The 24,993-nt window shown below is 32.2% G+C and overlaps 1 protein-coding gene across 3 annotated transcripts in view; it reads left to right on the top strand.

Moving 5' to 3' along the window:
- Positions 1 to 24,993, top strand: part of LOC144852199 (spectrin beta chain-like) — a 55,936-nt gene that overhangs the window by 18,586 nt on the left and 12,357 nt on the right. For 2 of the 3 annotated variants that reach the window (XM_078709950.1, XM_078709951.1), the window contains exons 4-22: positions 10,167 to 10,340; positions 10,986 to 11,274; positions 11,616 to 11,916; positions 12,138 to 12,255; positions 12,416 to 12,738; positions 12,936 to 13,240; positions 13,831 to 14,075; positions 14,522 to 14,722; positions 15,009 to 15,125; positions 16,785 to 16,817; positions 18,323 to 18,400; positions 18,800 to 18,964; positions 19,228 to 19,656; positions 19,784 to 19,900; positions 20,073 to 20,348; positions 20,680 to 20,847; positions 21,115 to 21,287; positions 21,595 to 21,832; positions 22,232 to 22,495. In XM_078709950.1, coding sequence (XP_078566076.1) covers positions 10,167 to 10,340; positions 10,986 to 11,274; positions 11,616 to 11,916; positions 12,138 to 12,255; positions 12,416 to 12,738; positions 12,936 to 13,240; positions 13,831 to 14,075; positions 14,522 to 14,722; positions 15,009 to 15,125; positions 16,785 to 16,817; positions 18,323 to 18,400; positions 18,800 to 18,964; positions 19,228 to 19,656; positions 19,784 to 19,900; positions 20,073 to 20,348; positions 20,680 to 20,847; positions 21,115 to 21,287; positions 21,595 to 21,832; positions 22,232 to 22,495 — 4,014 coding nt within the window. The remainder of the gene's footprint in view (positions 1 to 10,166; positions 10,341 to 10,985; positions 11,275 to 11,615; positions 11,917 to 12,137; positions 12,256 to 12,415; positions 12,739 to 12,935; positions 13,241 to 13,830; positions 14,076 to 14,521; positions 14,723 to 15,008; positions 15,126 to 16,784; positions 16,818 to 18,322; positions 18,401 to 18,799; positions 18,965 to 19,227; positions 19,657 to 19,783; positions 19,901 to 20,072; positions 20,349 to 20,679; positions 20,848 to 21,114; positions 21,288 to 21,594; positions 21,833 to 22,231; positions 22,496 to 24,993) is intronic. The other variant, XM_078709952.1, reaches the window with a different exon arrangement.

Raw genomic sequence — 24,993 nt, 5'->3', positions numbered from 1 at the left:
ACTGGAATCATTTTAACCTAAGGCAAAATGTGTAGGCCTGTAAAGTACGATTTAGTATTTTATTCAATTTTAATGTAAAAAGATAAACACAATTCAACAGGGAATGTGATTTGAGAAGGGTGAATGGCTGCCTACCTGAAACGACATTTAATATCCAACTTGTTATTTTGATGTTCATTCATGCATGCAACATCATTTTTTGCAAGAGAGGTATTACCAGATTGAGATTCTCACCGACTTGTTTTGATTTCATACGCAAGTTTATGTTTTGACAAACGTCAATTTTGTTGACACAGTTTTCAGTTGGTTTTACCCAGGGTTGCCTAATAGTAATACCCATTTTGAGAATGGTTTTTCCTTGCATACTATATGTAACCTAATGCTATATAAGGCCACGCCCTTTGAATATGAATGTAATGGGCTTTTTTAAAAATGTTTTTTCCACAAGATTTATTTAGAAAAAGAAAGAAAAAGCTTCTGTAGGATTGATAAAGAACTTTTCATAAACATAACAACATTTTGAAAATGCTTTATAAATCCTGCATGAACTTTGTCATGATGCCACTGCCATTTGGAAATGTACAAAGTAGTCAGTGGTGTAACGCAGGGGCTTGAGCCCTGGTTTAGGAACCCTAAGTGGCCCTCCAACGCTGGAGGCAGGGAGTTTTTAGCCTTTTTCGACATATTTGAATGCCTGTTTTTTCATCTGGATTTAGCTAGCGAGTGCTCATAGCTGTTACGCCACTGAGAGTAATAAGCTACAGGTATAAGAGATACAATGGTATTTTAAACCATCGATCTTTTTACCTAACAATAAAAGTAGCATTTAGCAAAAATATGTAACTGTGCAGTATACAGTACTGTGATACGAAGAACTGAACGATTAAAATACAATGTTAAAAGGATTTGAATAGGTACTTTACATACCTTTTAGTTTTAAATACCAAAATACTGTAACAAAAAACATAAAGAATATACAGGTAGTTGTACTTTTAATAAGAAGTGGTACAGTATGTCCTTTTGAAACACAATTATACACTGTAGAAATTGGTGCATTTCACCAATTGTGACACTAAATTCCAGTAATTTCTTTCTGTGAGTTATATAGAATTCATGCCAATATTTGTTTGGGGCTCAGAGGTAATTTACTTTTGGCAATATAAAGGTATACATTGATGTACTTGGCTTCTAAAATACACTCTAACTTTATTATCAATTGTACTATATTTTTAACATTTCAATAAAAATAAAATTGTATCTAAAATGCTTTCAAAATCAGAAGGCATGACAATTTTAACTGTATGTACTGTATAAGAAAATGACTAGATTTTGGTTTGTAATTTGAGTAATACATTTGGATCATTTCCTGGTTGCCTATGGTTCACATAAAATGGGTGTTACAAAGTTTGGGTACAGTTAAAATTCCTTTAGTCTGAATGCAACATTCTATAAAATCTCCTCCACTCTTGGGCATTGTAAAGTTCTGAAATAACATAATCTTCATAATCCGTTTTAGTTTGCAATGACGCAGAATAAACCATGAAATTAAATATTAAAGTGTACAGTGGAATAGTACAGTATGTGTGCAAGTTTTGTAGGAATTGTTGAAAAGTTGAATTGAAAAAAAAATGAAGTTAATATTAAATAATAACAGTTTGAAAAATATTGAAAAAATGTATGACTAGTATTACTAATTTTGGCCTGGACTAATTGATAAAATTATAGTATTACCCTGTCCAGTTTTGATTAATCTTTTTCTCCCTCCTCCTAGATTAGCACAGCTTTAATTTGTTTGTGTTCAATTGTATCATCCATTCTGTAAACATACAGTAGTACAGTTATTCAATAGTCAAATTAGAAATTACTTGTACACCTATATTGATAATGGAATGTTCCACAGACAGTATTATTATCATTACAGTATTATTCATTTGTTGTTGAACATAAATTATAAAGCAAGAAAGAAATCAATATTACAGTTTGAATTTTAAAATTGAATGGTCCTTTAAAAATACTGTATATATAAATTCTCAATTATTTTTATTAATTTAGTCTCAGAGATCCGAATAAAAATGCTTATAAATATTGTAAATTAAAAAGATTACCAGCATAGTAGTAGCTTACAGGTACCTGGAGTATGGTAATTAAAATCAATATTGTTATTACTATAAGAATCAATATACATATTGGAATATACTGTAGACTGATTATTGTACAGTTATGTTCAAATGTCTGGTAATAGATTATTATAAATAACATAATTGCACGTAATTATCTGATTTTAGCATATTAATAAATTAAATGTCACAGACCTCGTCATTCGGTTATGAATTTATAATAAATTATTGTGACAATTCAGACTGCCTAGTGTCATCAGTACATTTGATAATTTATTACTTTATGAATCAATTAATACCTCTGATAACATTTAAATGTAATAAACATACTCTGTAGTAAAACTATTAGTAATTATATTAGAATTGTTAGATGTCTACAGTTTAGTAAAAGATCGTGGACAGGCCAAAACTAGAAATGGCTATTCTTCTTGATGAGATCAGATTTGATTGTCTAACCAGTATAATTTCTACTAAGCTAAGGGGTGTTCACACATACTTCGTAAAGCTGGCATTCGCTTTTCCATGTGAACTAGGCAGATCTCTCTTTACGCCACGTCCTTTACGTTATAATATTAAGGACAGCTACAAACCCCATCTTAACTAACGCCACAGATCTAACTCATGTAATGCTTGAATGGTTTTGACCATATTTTATCCACCCAGCCATATTTCGCAATCCCTAGTAATAACATTCCTTATCTTTTAAGTATAATATACAGTACCTGGTTTTAGTATGATTAAAATCTTAGGACTTTGTATACATTAAATAATTATAAATTACATAGAGTTAAAATTCATACTACATAAACACTGAAATATGAATAATCATAAATTATTATGACATTCTTTAGCAGAATAATGTCTGTTTATTAATTTATTACATTAACAAACTATGTTTAGCATAGAAATTAATGCTTATATCAAGTTATTAATGTAATTTATTGGGGAGTATTGAGGAGTCTAGTTTTATACCACAGTATGCAGTCATAGTTATTAATTGCATATTTTGATGGTAGAATTTCATAGAATATGTAGGTCTCCTCGTGTAGTTAAATTGGAAATGCATAAAGAGAAACATTAAACCATTGAATATTGATTTGAAGTGAAGAGATTGGAAAATCAGCAATAAGAACTGAGATGCGATCTTGAATATTCTGTTTAAATATTCTGTACTTGTTGATAACAATAATAGTGGAAAGTAAAAAACAATTCATCATCAATCCATTGAACATGGAAGATAATTGCTTAGTTTTAAAAATGATTCTTCATCTTCATCGTTATGAGTTCACACAATCATGTTGATTATCACGGAACTAGTGGTGGCAGTATTCACAGCGGATTTTGGTTTTCACTGTTTGGATTTATTTCTCATATTATTTTATCTATTTTGTTTTTTTTTGTTATTTTCCTTTTATGCTTTTTATTTATTTTTACACTGGTTGAAATGATCGGGAATGTTTGTAAAATGCTATAGAGACTAAATGGCTGCATTTCAACCAAGATGGGAGGTCTCTGTGTAGTTGTCAGTACAATAACTAAAGACCTGTGTGGTTAAGTTTATGCCCCTTCCGACATTTCTCGTAGGTGACATATGAATTTATTTTCAATTTTTTAATTTCTTTCCTGCAGCGGTGTACTGTATTTATATCATCCCATTACTGTAGCTTTTTAAGCTGCAATGTTCCAGGCTACAATTACAGCATTCTTTATTCATACATTTTAGTTTGTATTCATAGGATTTACCATTCAGAATCATGTCCAGGGGCATGTCTTGTTTTTGTATACATCTACTGTATCTTGACATTTTAGTATTTAAAACACTACAGTATTCTGTTTAAATGCAGCAGTGTGATAGTCAGTTTTGTGCATAACTTACCTGGATAAACTGGCACATGCCCTGTTCCTTCTGAGAGAGAAAGAGCTAAAACTTTTGAAGCAATGTTAAATGATTCTTAACTACTGTAACACTAACAGAACTCTAGTGATACTCCCTTGAGTTGGTACAGTAATCACTAACAACATGCCGAAATACCTGTATCTCTTTGTATAAAATATCATACTTTGTATCAGGTCAATATTTCATAAACTTTAACCTGTGACCTAAATATGTATCGATTAAAAATAATAAATTGCACTAAATAAAAATGAAATGTCTGATATTTATTTGGTTTTATTCTTAATTGCATACAGAGTGATATAGTTGTATAAATATGTGTTGACTAATTGTTCACTATCAGATGGGCTTTTAAGCTGTATTGTATCCAGCTTATCGCTCTCTGGGGAGCTGATCCATGGTATTTCACACTATTATCAGATAATACCAAACTATTTAGTTGTTCAAGCATCACGTTTTTTAATTGACATTTTAGAAGATGCTAAATTGACGTTTGAAAAGATTCTAAATTGACGTTTTAAAGTTGATGCTATCTATAGAATTTGTGAAGATATGCATCTTCTCTATTGTGATAAAAAAGATATCATTTTTTAACATGCATTGTGTCTTAATATTAAGCTCTGTCTCAATATTTTAGTAGCAATACTGTAAATAAAGCTGCAATAGATTTATTTTCTGTTCCTTCTTGCCGCCTTCCACCAAAATTAATTACCATATCATCTGGATATTTTTTAGTATACCAGTACGTACTGTATTGTACCTCAGAAAGGTCTTATAATTTAAGATCGCTGTTGCCTGTAGGGTCGAACCATGTTTCAATGTTGTCCAATATATTATGCATGACAAACAAATTCATGAAAAACATGCACCTAAAATGAATTGGAAACCCATTCATAAAGCAGCCTAATTATGCAGTGTTTCGTCAGGTGAAAACTCATTCGTTTTGCAACCAATTAATAAATTACCGGCTTTAATGGGACTGTATAGAATTGGATTAGTTGCTATTCTTCATGATGCTGTATGCTTGCATAATTTGCTGTTTACATAAGAGGCTTAACAAAATAATATTAAATGCAAATACAGACCCCTGTTGTAATGGAGACCCCTTTGGAATTTTGATTCATCGCCCAATTTCTAGGAAAATTTTTTTAGTGAAATTAACATTTTTATTTGTTTTAAATCATAGTATTTACAACTATAGGAAGCTGATTTTAAATATTAAAAACATAACATTAGAAAAAATTCTTTATTTTGATAGTTGATGATCAGTTTTTTTTACCAAATCTTCTGGATTTTTCAATAATTACAATTGTATTTATCACAACATTCTGTAATGTACACATTTTACAAACCAAACTCATTGTGTACAGTAGTAGCAAACTACAGTAGTTAAAGGTCTATTCTCATTTAAATTGTGTTACATTTAATAAAAAATAGTCACATAAAAGGTCTCAAATGTTTATTTTGAATACATTTTAAAAGCTAGTGGTATGGAAGGCCAGTGCCATAATCTACTATAAAACTATGTTCACAGCCCAAGCACGATTTTGGTCCTATGGCCGGAGAAGACACCATGCTATTAAATATTTTTGATCACACACATACGGTAAATTTGAACGGAATGTGTGTGAACAGTTCTATTATTAAACTCTGTCTACACTATCAAACTTTATGTGAAAAAAAAAATGTGATGTGGCTATATGGACATGATGTCATATATCACTACCATATTTGGGGACATCACACGGTTTTATTCTTAAGCTCTGTCTACACTATCAAACTTGATGTGACAAAAAAAGTGTGATATGCCTAAATAGTTATAATACATCATCATGTCCACACATCAAATTTTAATATTGTACATTCACAATTGTTTATCCAGCCACCACACCTGAATTCAGTCTCAGTGTGAACGAGTAGTATGTATCATATATACAGTAGTATTTAATACTTATAAAATAAGAATTGTGGGAAAACTATTCAGGCCACTAACAGAATCAATCAGCAAATCTGTTGTTATTATCACATGCTAAGTGAAGCTTACATATTGTAGACATCCTTAATGTATGTTGACATTTATGCTGACTTTGCATTTTTATTAACTCATCTTGACTATAGGATGCCTACTTATGATAATAAGAAGCTATTTATATCACTACAGTTATTTATTTACATATCATCACCTTACTTTTTTTGCGTTTTGATATTGGCCTACATTTTTCCACATAAGAAAATGATAATAAATAATTTTCTACAATAAAACAACTGTAAAAGAAAAATTTAAAAAACAAACGTTTGCTACCATGTACTGTATGCAGGTTTAGAGTAACAAAATTAGGTACAATAACTTCTCTAATAATTTTGACATGATTTTTTAATCACTGTAGATACATAATATATAATTTCAAAAGATTAATTCTTTTAGAATCTGTTTAAATACGATAAGTAAATTCCAATCAAATAGTAGATGGACAAACGCATTATCATTAAGAGCCGAATTGAAGACGAAAGACTGTCATGACAATGAAGCGTAGGAATAAATGGGAACCCAACGACATAACATCAACACTGCGTGATTTGTTCCGCTCGTTAACTCACAAAATTGGATTTTTAAAATCGTTTTACTTTTTGTTACGAAACTTAAAATATGTAGGTTGCTACAGACAGTCGGAAAAGAAATAATACCAATGATGATTTTGTTTATTACTTTTAAGCTAAAATGAAATATAATATAAAAATAAATTATTTGTAATTTATAAACATAAATAAAACTAAATAAAAAATATACTGTACACTATTAAAATATTATTTAAACCTTGATCTACAGTATATATTAATTTATTATAAATCAATATTTGTATTAAATGGCTACTCAAAGAAAGATGTTATATGTTTATTGATATTGTATATCAAATGTGCATATTATAATTTTAAAGTATCTTCATCAAATTGATGTCATGGAACGTTCCCAGGAAGAATTAATTTGATTTTCCCCAACTACTCGGTCTAGAAGGTGTGTGATAACACAGTTCATTGCATTCTCGCATAACAAATACACTTTTGAGACTGTCCCTAACTAATATTATGAATATTCATTAGGTGAGTCATGCTTCATCTCATTGCTGGTCTCTTTCAAAACTTATTTTAATTCAACCGTTTCTTTATTTCATTTTAGATTTAATGAATATAACAACATTATTTATAAGACTCAGTAAATGCTATCTTTAATAGCAAAATTAAATGAAAGAATATTTTATAGGAGGTATGGGTTGGGTTGCCGCAAAATCCACAATTTTCTTAAATAAAGTTGGACCCCTCCTTTTGGACACCACACATATTAAGGCGATACTTTCCTTATAATAGATGTTCTACTGTGTGCTATTACTATTAGTGTTGGTAATATAATATAATACTACTGTGTATTTCCCTAATATTGTTCCACCCACTTGTCCTCTCTAAATCCCATAAGTCATGTATTGCAAATAGATTAGGTTTAATTTGAACAGGTTTTGTCCACTATGGAAGTTATGAAGACCCTATATTCATGTAATGATTAATTATTTAGGTTATGTATCTGTCTATGTCGTTTTGTACAGGAAATGTGTTGTTGTCTAGGCCTTGACATTGTCAGTTTGTTTTCAAAAGTGTCTATTTTTAATATAATTCAGTTATTACATTAGGTTTTTTTTTTAATAATCATCAGTTTTCTCTATGAAAATCTGTTAAGCTGTGTCTACACTATCAAACTTTATGTGACTAAAAAAAAACTAAAAATGTGTTGTGTTAATATATGGACATGATGATGTCATATCACTACCATATTTGGGCACATCACACTTTTTTCAAACTGGTTTGATAGTGTAGACAGAGCTTTAGATCTGATAATTTAAGTGCAAGTTTGCAACTAATTATGCATTCAGATTATGATAATTTGATTGTTTGATAAAAAAATATGTACATGCAATTTAATTGTGATAGAGAAAAAGCATGTAAACATAGCTAATTATTATGATGATTGTAATCCTGATAATGATTAGGATCCAGATAACAATTATGATTCTTATGATTAAGATTATTATAACAATGACAATTGTTTGACAGCAACAGACAGCTAATTTTCAAACTTCTTTCTCTATCACGCAATTCTTAGTAAACGATCCATAATAATTATTCCGCAGGGACGCCAGACATATTGCAAACACTGTGCCTTTCATAAATATTCAATGTAATTAGCAACATACAATTTTCGTCGTTATAAGTTGTCGCAGTTAACACAAGCTTCTACGTTATACATTAATAATGATTTTGGTTCCCTCGGTACCCACGTCTTATTTCAAATGATGTTGTGAATCATAATCATGTTAATGGTAAAATACTAATTAGGCATCGACTATTGAAACATAATGTTTAAATTGAAGTGTATCCATATTTCTCAAACAGACAGCTGGTTTTAAAATTATTATGTCTAAATATAAATTACGGTAAATATTATTATTGTCTGGTAACATGAAATAAATACATTCAATGGGTCAGCTTCAAATGTGTTACTCTGTATTTATAAGTGTAACGTATATAATCTTTGGCATACAATGAAACCACCCCTAGAGTAAGCCCACCTACAAATTGATCCATGTGAATATCTATTTTTAATCCTCAGTTATAAGCCCATGTCCGGTAGACATACATCTAAGTCAGTTCGGTTTTGATCATAATAATATACAATGCTATACAAAATTATAGACTATGAAGAGAATCCAAATGACCCCTTTAACACTGCTGTCTAAATATAACCGACTTAATAAAATATTACGATTCTAGAAACCATTAACACAGCAGTTCGACCTCGTACGTGGCTAACATCCGCAAAATATCAAAAAGTATACATGTTTTATGAATGTCGATATAAGTAATGTATACGCCGGATTTTAAAGCTTAGCAACTAAATAAAATATAACACTATTTTTTATGCAATTTAAAGGTTATCGTAGTACTTGCATTCAAAAGAAATAACCACAATTGTTACTTAAACTGGTTCAACTCAGAAAAATACAATGCAGGAACACATTGGACAGGCTTATACTTTTATGTGTGGTTTGTTTTATCTAAAGTAAATATTACAGTAAAAAAATACCACCTTCAATTCAAAGAAAAAAAAGTTTTCAAAATACTTGTTCTTTTTTACTCATTATCAATTTAGTATAAGTATCAGTAAAAATAACAAACAAAGCTAAAAATTAATATGTTGTAAGTTATGATTTTAATACAGTATAAAAAAATATAATTATAATTTTTTATTTGTTGCGCTAATAAAATTTTATAATGAAATATAGTATAGATACAAAGTTCAATATTGTGTTTCTAAATCAAATTTACATACAGTACTACAGTACTCTTCAAGTGGTTTTTTTTAAAACAAATTTGTGTGGGCGTTATTATTGTCGTTTATATTTATTGGTGATGGTTGACTGCATCGTGTTAAGTGGTGTTTGTCTGTGAAGTTTATGGGGGGAACTAATAAAAACTGTTAATAATGTCATCAAATTAGCCATTATATATTTGTGTAATAGGTCCTTTTATTTTTATTTGTCATCCAATAAATCTAGGTATTGAGCTAAATTTAATTTTGAATGATGAATTTCATTTTAATATATAGTTTTATTCTGGTTTAAGAAGAAATATTATCTTGGTTGTCCAAATCTAAAATTTGAAATAATCCGTACTTATATGGTCTAAGATGCAGTATGATAATTGTAGCGATATTGTTGTAATAATATGGTATGATACAGTAATATATAGATTTTGTTCCAAGACATACAGTAGTGTGTCCGTTTCCTGCTAAAAACTACAGGTATAGACAGCCAGTTTAATATTGTCTCTAACCGAAATAGTGTATCTTTAAATGTGATAATTTTATAATGTACAGTAAGTCGACAAAAAAGTTAGCTCATGTTATCAGTCTTCTGGACCTAGAAACAACGAAAACTGTGTCGAGGTTGAGAGCAAGGAAGCACATCCCACCTTCCCCGCATGCACACTGATGCAATGAATTAACATGACATAGCAGCAAATCAAAAGCTTTGTATTGATTACTAGGAAAAAACTATGCAGGCTTCCATAATGGAAAATAACTATTTATTTGTTCTTGTTATTTACAGCCAAAGCCAACAAAGGGAAAGATGAGAATCCATTGTTTAGAGAACTGCGACAAGGCACTGAAATTCCTGAAGGAAAAGCGTGTACATCTGGAAAACATGGGATCACACGACATCACTGATGGCAATCATAGACTCACTCTAGGTCTAATATGGACAATCATCCTTAGGTTTCAGGTAAGAATGGCGACGAGTGAGTTTTAAGCTCTATCCACACTATCAAACAAAAAAAGTGTGATGTGCCCAAATATGATACTAGTGATATGCCCAAATATGATACTAGTGATATGACATCATCATGTCCATGTATGGGCACATCACATTTTGTCTGCCCTATTGTCCATCTTGAGATATTGGAATATTGTGTCAGAATATTAGACACAATGATGTGTTGTCAGTTATCTTTCTTCAATTTTTTGTTTTTGTGTTTCATGGGGAAAACGAAAGTTCCCTATAATTTTAAACGACGTCATGTTACAAATTCAAACAATTGGTCATTGTGAAGACCCTTACTTATCTTCTCAATATTTGTACTAGCATAAAGTACAATTAAGTCTGACCAATTACTTATCTCCCTTCGCAGTAGTTAAACAATATTTTATTAAAATTAACACTGGATATTATTTTGACAGAAAGTAATGCATTAAGATTTACCTTAAAGCTACCCAACCCTTAATGCTGTCTTGCTAAGTTGTCATGTCAGACGGATACAGTACACAGTGCACAATTTAATCTCCCATGTCTACTAGTAGTTACATAAAGTGTGTTAGGAATACTTAGAACAGGTTTTAAATGACAATTGTTATTTTAATTTCAAAATAGATTCAAGATATTACAATTGAAGATGATGAGAGTGATGAGAAACGATCAGCAAAGGATGCCCTCTTGCTTTGGTGTCAGATGAAGACCGCTGGCTACAAGAATGTGAACGTCCGTAACTTCACAAACAGCTGGCGTGATGGTCTAGCGTTCAACGCCCTCATCCACAAACATCGTCCAGATCTTATTGAGTATAACAAACTTCAAAAGAGCCAACCAGTTTATAATTTGAACAATGCTTTCAATACAGCAGAACAGAAACTTGGGCTTGTGAAACTCCTTGACACAGAGGGTTAGTTTAAAGGTTCTTTCATACATGTTCCGGTTAGGCGCCGGAAAATAAAATCAACAGTGTTTTGTTTTCACATGGCTATATGCTAATTGATGAAATATTGACACCTAGTTGACTTTCTAGTTGCGGGTTTTAGAGGTTGCAGATACTTGACCGATTGTGTCGAATAAATAAATAAAATGAAATAATACCTCAATCAGTTTATGTAAGGGCTGAAAATTACAGAACGTATTATTTTTTTTTTAAATGGCCAGAAAAATCTAGGTCTAGTTGGATCAATCTAAGCTAATTAATTTAAACAAATAATTATACAACTTAATTTTGTTGTTTTTATTTTTCAGATATTAACATCGATCACCCAGATGAGAAATCTATCATGACATACGTCGTAACATATTATCATTACTTCTCAAAAATGAAGACCGAGACGGTTATGGGTAAACGTATCACGAACGTGATGACATCGGTGCGAGAGAACGACAAACTAATCAAGGAGTACGAGAAGCTCACGTCAGACCTGTTACGATGGATCGAGCATACCGTTCAAGTGCTGGGCGATAGGACTTTTGCCAATTCACTGACAGGAGTACAACAGCAATTGTTGGCGTTTAACTTTTACAGAACAGTGGAAAAACCACCCAAGTAAGTTCCTGTGTAATAGATATTTTGTGAATGATTTAATGCAGATCCAAAAATAACATGAGTAATCGTGCCCAATACATTACCATTTTTTAGATAAATAACATGATATTTGTAATAATTCATATTATGATGATTATTCTAATATAGTACTGTATGTAGAATTATGCATAATTGAGCAAACAACCGGCTATAAAACACAACACACCCATTTTAATTTACAGGTTCATGGAAAAAGGCAACTTAGAGGTACTTCTATTCACCATTCAAAGTAAAATGAGAGCAAACAATCAAAAACCATATTTACCCAAAGAAGGAAAGCTCATCTCAGACATCAATAAGGTATGCATATAATTAACATAAATTATCATAAGAAAATATAAATATAATTTTCAAAGTTTTGTATAATCTGTACCTAACGCTCTTAATCACTCAATTTCGTTTTTGCCCCTTAATAATGGATGACATACTAAATCATACAATAATTTAAATTATTTTACAGGCTTGGGAAAAATTGGAAAGATCTGAGCATGAACGCGAGTTGGCACTTCGCCAGGAGCTTATTCGGCAAGAGAAACTAGAACAACTAGCTGAACGATTTGATCGCAAAGCTGCAATGCGAGAGGTCTGGCTCGGCGATAACCAACGTCTAGTTTCCCAAGATAACTTCGGCTATGACTTACCAGCTGTGGAGGCTGCTGCCAAGAAGCATGAGGCTATTGAGACGGATATTAATGCGTACGAGGAACGTGTATTGACGGTAGTTGCAGTCGCTGAAGAATTGGAATCTGAGAACTATCACGATATAGAGAAAATTAATGTTAGGTGAGTATGTAGTGCTGATATACACGGAAAAATGTATCAATGAATGTTTAATTTCACAATGGCTTACTGCTCATAATCCCATTTTGAATTTACATGACTTGTTATAGACGCAAGAAAGTGCTTGTGATTGCAATGTTGCACATACTGCCAAGTTCAATTTATTATTCATTCATTTCCTTTATTTTATCCTTAAACAGAAAAGAAAATGTTCTTCGTCTATGGGCCTATTTACTGGAACTTCTGAAGAATCGTCGATTGCGTCTTGACTACTCTCTGGAAATCCAGAAAATCTTTCAGGAGATGGAGCTTCTCCTGGACTCGATGGAAGAAACCAAAGGCCAGTTGTTGTCCGAGGATTATGGACGCCATCTCATGGATGTGGAAGATCTTCTGGAGAAGCACGCCCTTCTTGAAGCAGATGTTTCCGCCTATGGTGAACGTGTGAACATGGTGAACCAGCAGGCAGATAGGTTTGTGGACGAGAAGGGAGTGGATGGCACAGGTTAGTAGAACCACAAAATAACATTAACTGTTTGAGATATCTTGTACACAAACAGAATAGGATAAAAATATACCTCTATGTCACAGGTACTACCTACTCCTTGGGGACGTACCTATTCTGGGAACACTCCTATTAAAGTGGAAACTTTCCTGTAAAACAAACGAAGAGCAGCATATGTTTAACACTACGGCCAACTATAATTTATCATAATACAAAGGAATGCTCCTCATTTGTGACATTCCTATTAAATAAACGCCCGTATTATATAGCTCCATACCCCCATTACGAGCACCCTTTCCTGTGTAACAAACAAGGGGCATTTCAGACAACCCTTGATTCAGAGGACATTTCTTAGTTCCTGAATGTGTCCCCTTAATAGAAGCCCTACTGTATTATTTTATTCTTCAAAAAAATATTTCTGCACTGCTACAACATTGGTTCATGGTGTAACATCCACAGCGCTCTGATCTTCATGAAATAGCGCTATATAAATGTCGCATTACATTACATGGTAAAAAAAAACCCAGGTTCAAGGAGGATGTGTGCATGTGCTCAAGTAAGATTAAATAATTAATTTATATTCCTTGTAGGTTATACTCCTGTTGATCCACTGATTGTAAAAGAACGAATTGCCAACCTGGAAGAGAGCTACCAAGAGTTGCAGAATGTTGGCCACACTCGCAAAGACAACCTTAAGGAATCGTGCAAACTGTGGAAATTCTTCTGGGATCTTGCCGACGATGAGAACTGGATAAAAGAGATGGAACAAGTTCTGTCATCTGGCGACATTGGCAGAGATCTCACCAGTGTTAACCTCCTTCTTAACAAACACAAGGTATGCTTATGATCCAGAAAATCTCTAGTGTTTTTTAGAAAGTCATCCAGAAGCGTTAAAGATGTATTGTCCCCCTGAAAAATAATTTTTTACAATTTTTTTTTTGAATATGCTATTTTAATGTTACATAATAGTTATTGACTTTGACCAAAAATTGGATCGAAAACAAATTTATTTACCTGAAAAAACTGGAATTTAAAGCAAAAATGGTCAATTTGGCTGCCAGCCAATGGATTTTTGGTTGAATTTAACCATTTATCATGTTATTTTATATGTGAAAACATAATTTGTTTCCGTTTTTTTTCTAGGGAAGTGATTCACTTTATTAAAACTACAAAATAACCTATTCAAAGTCTGATTTAATTAATCTTCATTTCTCATGTTTTTTGGGGACAATACATCTTTAAAGGAATTATTAGTTTAAATAACTGTTCTTGTTCTTCTAGGCCTTGGAGCAAGAAATGTCTGGACGACAGACGCAACTAGAAGGCAACATGAAGGCAGGAGAAGACCTTATCAATGAGGGTCACCGTGATGGTGACAAGATTAAGGCACGCAATGCTGACATACAGCAGAATTGGGAGAAACTTACTGACCTTAGTCAGCAGAGGAAGAACCGTTTGAACGAAGCTACCGATATGTACCAGGTAAGATGGGCCAAAACATTGTTTTATTTGCTTAATTATTTTTTTCGCAGCAGGTCACAAATAACAAATTTGCTTTTGTGTGACCGCCAGATAGAACCCATCATACTTGAGTACCCATAAAGCTCAACTATACAAGATTCCTGTTCAAACATTACGGTTTATTTATTAAGAGAGTTTTTTTGCTGATATTTGAAATTGTTGAATAATTTGTAAATTAAATATTAACCTTTACACTCTATATCTGTATCTTAATTGTGTTCTCATCCATAAATTTATGTTTTTTTAGTTCTTCGCTGATGCAGATGATGTTGACATCTGGATGCTAGACACTCTGCGACTAGTCTCCAGTGAGGATGTTGGCCATGACCAAGCTAGCACCGAATCACTCATTAAGAAACACAAGGTGACTATATTTAATTGTTGTCTCTCAAAGAGAACATACTTTAGTACAACTCACTGTATGCTCAGAAAACTTGGCTTAAGCTTGGTTCCCACTAGGACGTAACGCAAGGACGATGCCAATTATTGGAATTGGCACTTGTGATTGGTCTATTCGCTTGTGTTGTGGGTTACGTGCGTCCTAGTGGGAACCAAGCTTTAAGGTCATGTAACATGAAATCATTTTTTAAAGACATGATGAAATCCAGACCAGACGAAACTGCTCATTTTTTTATTGACATAAATCATTTCTACTGAAAATCCTGTTTGCTCTCGCCATATTGGTTTATATTCGAAGTATTTTTAGATTGTCATTTAGCAAACATGCATCTCATACTGATAATAATCTACTTTTTGTCCGTTACTGTTTGTCTATATCATTTATTTTTTTTTTTATGCAAATATAATTGGTCATTTCCTAGTAATGCATGCATATTCATTTATATGGTAATTATCCGTCTGTACTTTGTACCACTAGCCTGAGTAATAAACAATGTTAATCATCAGGGGTATGGATTACCCACCTAATTGTGCCCAGTGTCAGCTGAAATATTCCTGTAATGAATGAAAGTTGAAATAAAAATTAAATAAACCCCAAGTAAAAAAAACAACCCCAAGAAGAAACATTCCTACAGTGGAGCAAATGGTTTCCTAGTAGTGAGATTCCATTGTATGGATATCTATTAATTTTAATGAAATAGGTGAATAAATATAGGTTTTACTGTACATTCAAATGGTGTACATTCCTTTATGGTGACACTCTTACTACAATTGGAATCTTGTTGAATAAGACTGCAAACTTCTTACAATCAACAGCATATCTTAACAGATAGTAGGAAATTTAAATTCTTTAGACAGGAAATTGGTTGCAGTTGCTTGTAACAGTGCTTTGTTCACAAACAAACACAAAGGCTGTATTAGAAAATAGGACAAAGAAGTTGTGTGGCCCTTAAAAATATTTGAATGTTAAATGAAATGTTTGAAAATAAATTTAAAAAAAACAATAATAATTAACCTAATTTTTAAAATAAACTATTTAGTTGATTATTTAATATTAAACTTATTACAATTGTAGTAATTTTTCTCCAAAGTGAAAGTTTGAATTTAAACAAAAAACAGTTCTCAGACGGGACTCGAACCCACGACCTGGATCCGGAAATTGTATTACGTTTGGCTTACTACTACCATCCTTGATTTCTTTTATTCCATGTGTACATTATTAATCCATTATATAGTTATCCAATATTAACAATAACATCATTTTAGTACCTGTTCAAACCAGGTGAATGTAACTTTAAGCCCTGTTTACACTGTCAAACTTATGACAACAAAATGTGATGTGCCCATATATGGACATGATGATGTCATATCACTACCATATTTAAGCATAGTATCAGTACCATATTTGGGCACAACACACTTTATTTGTCAAACTAGTTTGATGGTGTAGACAGAGCTTTAAACTCATATTCCATGTATATTATTAATATCATGTACAGTATATTATTCATTTATCCTTTATAGATATCCCATAATAACATAGATATCATTTTAGCACATTGTATTGTTGCATGTTGATCACATGTTTTATTGTTGTGTTTGCTTCATTTTCCTCATTTTCTAGGAATTTCTAAATATAGACGATTTAGAAGATGAAGTGAGTTTCCAGATAATATACAGATATCACTGTTTTGTTGCTTGTTTACTAACTTTATTAATAGGCTGGTTCAAATGTAACGGGCATAGTATAGATTTTGGGAAAGTACAATTCAAAAATAGTAATTTTGCCTTGTTCGGTCCAAATTGGATGCAGTGTCTATTTATATTATAACTGCATGCCTTTCAGATCCTAATACATTACTAAATAAAAAATGTAATGTTTTGTTTGTAGTTGGTTATTGACGAATTTGATTAAAATGCATGTTCTTTTGCACATAGAGCAGTGTTATTCAGTCTCCAAGAATAAAGAATCTTTAATCTTAATAAGAAATGATTGACAAAAATTCACCGACATAAACCGGAGTAATCACTTGATTCTGACAATCCAATCGAATGTCGCCATCCTTGCCTTTGAGAGTACTGTAGGTCATTATTAAATGTAGATCTATGCTGTTGGACAATAAGGTGCCAAAACTTTATACTAAAGGCACTTTTGCCATTCCATAGTTGTCATTTTTTTTCTATCTCTTCAATAGTACTGTAAATGCTTTCATTGCGACCTATGTTTTTTAATGCTTTTGTCCGGATGTTAGTGGCACTGTATTTGATTTACATTGAATACAATGAGGCAAGATAAATAGTCCAGTTATAAGTATGTGCGTGTCATACACATTTTAAATTGACACATAAAATGACATGTTCTCCAGGAATTCGTAAGGTCAAAGTTCAAATGTGTCTTTTGTGCTAATATCTTGATGTTAATATTTTAGTGAAAACTAATTTATATTTTAAGTGCTTGCTTCTAAATGGATGTGCTGATATTAAGTACAGTTCATGCCATCTCTTCATAAGTGCAAAAAATGAAATTATATTTTAAAGTGAGCTTTCACAATGTGTTTTTGTGGGGAAAAAGCAGTTTAAAGTGAGCGTTGCATTTTTATAGGGAGAGTGCAATTAATTAATTTAAATGTTACATAAATAATAATAATAATGTGGAATATCAAATTAATAAAACTAATGCACATTTTCATTATTATAGTCTATAAAGATAATTAAAAATATATGTTTATAATATGTAGGAAAAGACTATGTTATTTTAAAAAGTACAATTTTCTTATTCGCACTTGGGCTTTGAATATTAAATATTTTATTAATAATCTGAAATTAATGATAAAATCTTGCTACCGGATGGGTTTTTCCTTTTAAAATATAATCTATAAATTCCTTATCACAATTAGTCAAATTGGTAGTTATTTACTATTTCTATCGTTTATTAGAAAATGGTTCACTAATGTACTTTATTGTATATTGTTAAATTGAATTAGTTAATTGGTTAAAATTCTTTTTCTATAATGCAAATATTCGAGCATTGTGTGCATGTTTCAACTTCAAAGCAAAACTAATGTATGATGTCATTGGTATGATGTCATGGGGCATGGCATACTTAATAATAGATGACAATTTTTTTCGTCATAATCATAAAAGATTATTTTCTCGTTGCAGATTATGACAACAGAATTGGACAACTACAGCAAGGTGATTGGAAGCTTGCACGAACAGGCTGATCAACTTGGTGATCAGGTAAAACTAGAAGTCCACATAAATTTAAGTTATAAAGGAATTGATCCAAATAGTTACAATAATAAGATTTTTTTTTTATAAATAAATATTGCGTATAAACATTGCTAATAGTGAATCTAGCTACTGTATGTTCCAAGATGTCCCAATTAGATCACAGACATGTACATACTCTTATAAACAAACTCTTACAGCATGTCATTGAGGATTGCAGGATTTGAACCCATTACCCTAGTAATAGTAGGCTATCTTCACCAAGTTGCATTCTTTAATATTGTCCACATTGAAGTTAGCACTGTCCTAATAAATATATTACTATTATTAAAGTGTGTTGTATAGTATTCATACTGTATATGAAAATTCTGATAAAAAAAATCAATGTTAATATCTTATTTTAACTAGGACCGTGATTCACCAGAGGTACAAGCTAGGCTGGGTACAATTGATCGTAGATACAAGGAATTGAAAGATTTGAACCAATTACGCAAGCAACGCTTGCTAGATGCTTTGTCCCTGTTCAAGCTCTTCAACGAGGCTGACAATGTCGAGGCCTGGATTGACGAAAAGGTATAGTTTTAACATTTTATATTTTGTGTCCTTATTTTAAGGTCTTCCACCAGCCTTATTTCAAATGTGTCTATTCTTATTTTATTTTTATTGTATTTCAAAACCCACCAACAACAAAAATAATTCGCCAATAAGGAGGGTTAACATACAAATACAGAACTGATACAAATACAATTAACATAGACCTATATAATAAACATATAAGGTGGCATTTAACTATTATAATAAACCTAAAAATTATCATGCTTTGTCTAATATTACAGGAACAAACTCTTCAAGCATTGCACCCGGGAGAAGATCTTGAATCGAACGACATCCTGCTGTCCCGATTTGGACGTCTTGAGAAAGAAGTTGAGATCAATGCTTCTAAAGTTGCCATTGTGAACCAACTGGCAAGACAACTTCTCCAGAGTGAGCATCCAAACTCACCAGAGATCAACCAGAAGCAGAACCACTTGAACCAGAGATGGCATGCTCTGCGCGAATTATTAGATGCCAGACGTGAAGCCATCCTGACATCACGTGGCATCCAAACATACCACATTGAATGCATTGAAACTACCACTTGGATCAGAGATAAGATGAAGGTCATCGCTGCCACAGAGGAACTTGGAAATGATCTTGCTGGTGTCACAGCTCTGCAACGTCGATTGAAAGGAATGGAAAGTGATATCACTGCCATTGAAGCCAAGGTAAGTTCTTTTTTTCTAATCTTGTTTGAGTATGCCTTTATTTTTATCTTAGAAGCTATTGATCAATATAGACGTTTTAAATGATTTTTTTATTGACTGTTCTTAAATTGTATTCTTGTTTACATAGTTGGATGATCTCAAGAAAGAATCTGACAAGCTTGCCCAAGAACATCCTGAAGAGGAGGAAGAGATCAAAGCACGATACAATGGCATCACAGAGGCATGGGTGAACCTCAATGATGTTGTAAGTACAATGTTCTCCATCTCCATGTATGTCAGTGTCTTTACTATGGAATATATCCTTTTTAAAAATTGTGCCAGCAGAAATAAATACTGTGTTGTCGAACCAAATGGAAAAAACTCTTGTTAAAACTCTTATTAGAGCTATTTACATTATCTGTTTCTGTTTTCTGCAGTTGAAAGAACGAGAGTCAGCTCTCGCCGATGCTGGTGATCTTCACCAGTTCTTAGGTGATCTTGATGAATTCCAAGCCTGGCTCACCAAGACACAGACTGCCATTGCATCCGAGGACATTCCAAACAGTCTAAAAGAGGCGGAGAAGTCTCTGAACAAACATGCTGCCATCAAGGATGAGATCGATGGATATGAAGACAAGTATGCACAGCTGAAAGAAACTGGAGAACGTGTCACCGAAGGACAAACTGATGCACAATATGTCTTCCTCAAACAGGTAAGATCTTCGACAAAATTTCTACTTTCATTTGAATTAAGTGATACTGCCACCATGTGGTTAAATGGACAGTCTTCTCTTTTGTACAGCAACAGATCTAGTACCAGTTGTACTCAATTCCCACTTGGTTATTTTAGTAAAGGAAAGAGGGGATTTTAGGAGTTCCATATGTATATTTTTTACCCAGGCATACTTTTCTGATTTTAATCCAATTATTATTCTGCCTGAGTATGCATATTAACTAGATTTGACTACTTCAGCCTCAAATAAAATATATCATAATTAATTTTTTGAAAACAATTACATTTTTGTTGTATCCTACATATTTTAGCGTCTGCAAGCGCTTGATGATGGTTGGATCGAACTTCACCAGATGTGGGATAACAGACAGCATCTTCTGTCGCAGGCTCTTAACCACCAGATGTTTGTCAGAGATGCTAGACTGGCTGACATCATTCTCAACCAGCAGGATAACTTCTTAGCTAACATTAAACAACCTGTGAGTGGGAGATTGATTGTGTTGTATTTTTTTAAATAATTTATTTAAAGAGAGTATTATTCAGAAGCCAACTTTGATAAAAATAAATTTGGACTGAAACAGCAACATACAAACAAATGTGTTCTTAGTATACTTATTAACCTCACCCTCAAAATACTATTATTAAGAGCTAATAATTAGAACCAAAATACAAATAACAACCAAGCCATTTTTTGGCTCTAGAATTGAGTGTACGTTAAATTATCTTCTTTCCTTTTGTCCCTACAGCATAGCTTGGAGGCTGCAGAAGAAGCTATTAAGAAGCATGAGAATTTTATCAGCCAAATGGACAACTCCGACGAGAAGATCAACACGGTCATAACCTTTGCAAACAAACTTTGTGATGAGAACCATTATGCTGCTGATAAGATCAACAAGAAGGCAGAAAATATTGATGAAAGGTTGGCAGCAAATTTGTTTGTATAATTAGTTAGTTTAAGTAAAGTGGCCAGAGGTTTAGGCAAAGCCATACTCACAAAATCCATACAGGTTCAAATCTCTCCTTGACCTGTTTATAGATCCAGTTTTCTCAAGGATAAGGACTGGATGTTCATTGTAAACATCTGGCTCGTGTAAACTTTTAAAGAACCCGGTGCATCTTTTCGAAGATTACCCCAGTTTACTGGTGTTGTCTTAGTAATTTATGTTGTCAAAACTTTTATTCATGTTTGTACAATTCAACACTATTTGAAAAAAATTCCTTGACAGACGCAAAGCCAACAGACAAGCAGCAGAAGATGCTCTCGACAAGCTCCGTGATCAGTGCCAGCTGCAGGCATTCCTTGAGGAAGCCGAGGAGTTAGACCAATGGATTACGGAGAAGATGGTCATTGCTCAAGAGGAGACATACGACGAAGCACGTAACCTGCACAGCAAGTGGCAGAAACATCAAGCCTTCGAGAAAGAGTTGGTGGAGAATAGAGAAAGACTGGACAAACTTAGAGAGGTATAGTGGAACATATATTAAATCAAAATTTAATTTAGTTGAGAATAAAGAGAGATTGGATAAGCTTAGAGGGGGTACATTGGCTCGTAAATTAAATAAAAATTGAAATTCAGTTTGAGTACAGATCTTGATTCTTTATCAATCAATCGTTTATGATCGATTGCATAAAACATTTTTTGAGTAGTCTACACTATCAAACTTTATGTGACCAAAAAAAAAAAAAAATGTGCCCATATATGTGTCATATCACTACCATATTTGGTCATATCATTACCATATTTGGACACATCACACCCATATTTGGACACATCACACTTTTTGCCAAACTAGTTTGATAACAGAGCTTACAGAATATAAGATAATACGATTTATTTAATAAAAATTATTTATTTTTTTTAGCATGGAGATCAGTTGGTGCAAGAGAAACCAGAAATGAAAGAAACAGTCGAGGAGCAGCTTCAAGACTTAGAACAGAAATGGCAGGATCTTGAAGATACAACAAAATCAAAGGGCAAGAAGCTCTTTGAAGCCAACAGTCAAGCATTGTTCTCTCAAGGTTGTGACGATCTGGACAACTGGATCACCGATCTGGAGACGCAAGTCGGACATGATGACACGTTGAATGATTTGGTGACTGTTCAGAACTTGCTTAAAAAACAACAGGTAATTTTTTAAATGTCAGAATGCATAAACAACAGAGCATTCCAGTTAATGATATGAGCTAAGCCCATGTTCTAATCATTGTTTTACTTTTAGTTTACTGGTCTTGGATTAAACTTGGGCTTGATCCTCTGGATCTATCCCATGTAAACCTATCTAGCTAAACGTTACCCTTATGTTGTTGTTAAACAAACATATTACAGGGGATAAGTGAAATATTAGGAGAGAAATACATCAAGCTGTAGAGGGAACTATTAAACAAAATCATAGGCATCAGCATCTAGTAAAGCCAGAGGCTTTCTTCTAGGACCCAGTAATAGAGCCTAAATACACTATCATAGGCATCAGCATCTAGTAAACAATTGGATATGCCAGATTCTTTCTTTTAGACAATCTAGGACCCAGTAATAGAGCCTAAATAATATATTTATAAATATGAACTATCAGGATTTTTTCCATATCCAAAACAGAACAAAATTACACTATAGGGAAGGCAGGAAGATGAATAAAATATTAGGAACCTTTGGAGATTTGCACAATACAAAATGAACATACTGCCCTCTACATTAAGTCTATTTATAGAACATTAATCAGTTCTTATTGGAGCAGGCTTAGTTTCAACATGTTACACACTTTTAGTACACTAACATGTTAGGCTTATCTATAATGTACGGGTTTAAACACAACCATGCTGGCGTGGACAAAATGAAAATTACGCTGTGCTCTATTAGTGGTTTATATCTTTATTGACTGGATGTATATGCACAGTTTAGCTGGATTGGGTTAGTATTTTATTATTCAAATTTTGATTAATTTTTATATTTAACATTTCTATAGTTGAAATTTCATAGGCCCTTCTTATTGTTCCACATTATTATTTTTTTCGGATCTCAGACCAACTTTATTTTATAAAATTTATAAATACATTAGAACAACCTGCTTTGAGACAGCCCCACTATTAAGGGACACTTTCCCATGAAACAGCCAGATACAATGCTTTAACACTACGGCCAATTCCCCTATTCAGAGGACATCCCTATTAAGGGGCACTATTGGGTCCAGAGGTGTCCATTTTATTAGTGATTCTACTGTAGGTTTTTTACTAAGAATACCAAATGGTGTAGTTATGTTTTTTAATCATATAAATATAGTCAAGAAAAGTTATGTCAGTTAATTTTTTTATTTCTATGAATTTAATATTTCTTGTTTATATTAAATGTGCCCGACTCCAAATAAAAGGAAATTTAAAGTAATAAATTATAGTTTATACACAGCACAAGTACTTTCTTTTAACTAAGGATGTGGTATATAGATGTGGGTAGATTTCAGAGTAATAGATGTGTTAGGATGAATGGTATATTGTTTCTAAAGGGTAATTAAAAAATAAACATTATGTAAAATATGTTTAATATGTATACTCTGAATAAACTGGGAAAGCTTAACTTATTTGTGTTGTGTGTAAACAGTGTTATATATTCTGAATCTAAACACTGATCCATCATAATATTTAGATTTACTGTCGTCACACTGATCCGTCAAAATATTGAAATTTACTCACTGCAAACAAGATGACAAAAAAAAAGAGTTTATGACACAATATGGAATACATATTAACTATTTTAATGAAATGCGTGGGACTTAACAAGTTTATTATATACAAGTTGCTATTTATCTAATTTAGCATAATATGAATTTGTGAATCAGCAATTATATATGGACCGGGTCATGCATATTCAAACTAGTTTTAGATATATTGTAACATTAATTGACATGGCTATAAGCCCACCTGGGAGTATAATTGAAACATATTTTCAACCTTCTGTGTTTTGGTCCTTTAACCCTAGTATCGAATTGTTATTTGATTTAATTTTAAAATTTTTATGTAGAGACAATTTTACCATTCCTGTTTAATTTTGTTGAAACGATATACAGGATTTATGATTTAATTTTAATAAATGCAAATTCTATACAAATCCTTATGTTAATGACAAAAAAGAGGTCAAGGAATTAGGTCAGTTTTACAGAAAAATAATCAATAAATTTGAATTTCAAATTTAACTCCAACTGTATTAAATATTATCAGGATATAAACAGGAATTAGAATTTGTTTGTAAAACCGTTTTAAGTTGTCGCTTGAAATTCAATGTATTAAAAAATATTTTTCTTCCTGTATTTTTTTGTTATAAACATTTTGTTTATTTTTTTATTTGTTTCTTTCTCTGATATTATCCAGTCAAGCACCTTATTCAATAACTTCAGGCTTCCAGGCTATGGTTAAACTTTGACCAAATTGTACAGCTGTGAAAATGGTCAAACAATAAATAAATGAACTTATTGATAAAATTGAATTTGAAATTATACATAATAAATGTATTGGATAAATTAATTTTTGTTAGCTTCGTAAAAGATACACACAGCAGAATCTAAGTGTGTTAGGATTTGTTTATAAATGAATTTGGCATAAATGTATTTCTAATTAATTGAAGCAAATAATAACAAAG

The sequence above is a fragment of the Antedon bifida genome, chromosome 9, assembly GCF_963402885.1.
Source record: "Antedon bifida chromosome 9, ecAntBifi1.1, whole genome shotgun sequence".
In the NCBI taxonomy this organism is placed as follows: Eukaryota; Metazoa; Echinodermata; class Crinoidea; order Comatulida; family Antedonidae; genus Antedon; species Antedon bifida.
This window is presented reverse-complemented; position numbering and strand designations above follow the sequence as displayed.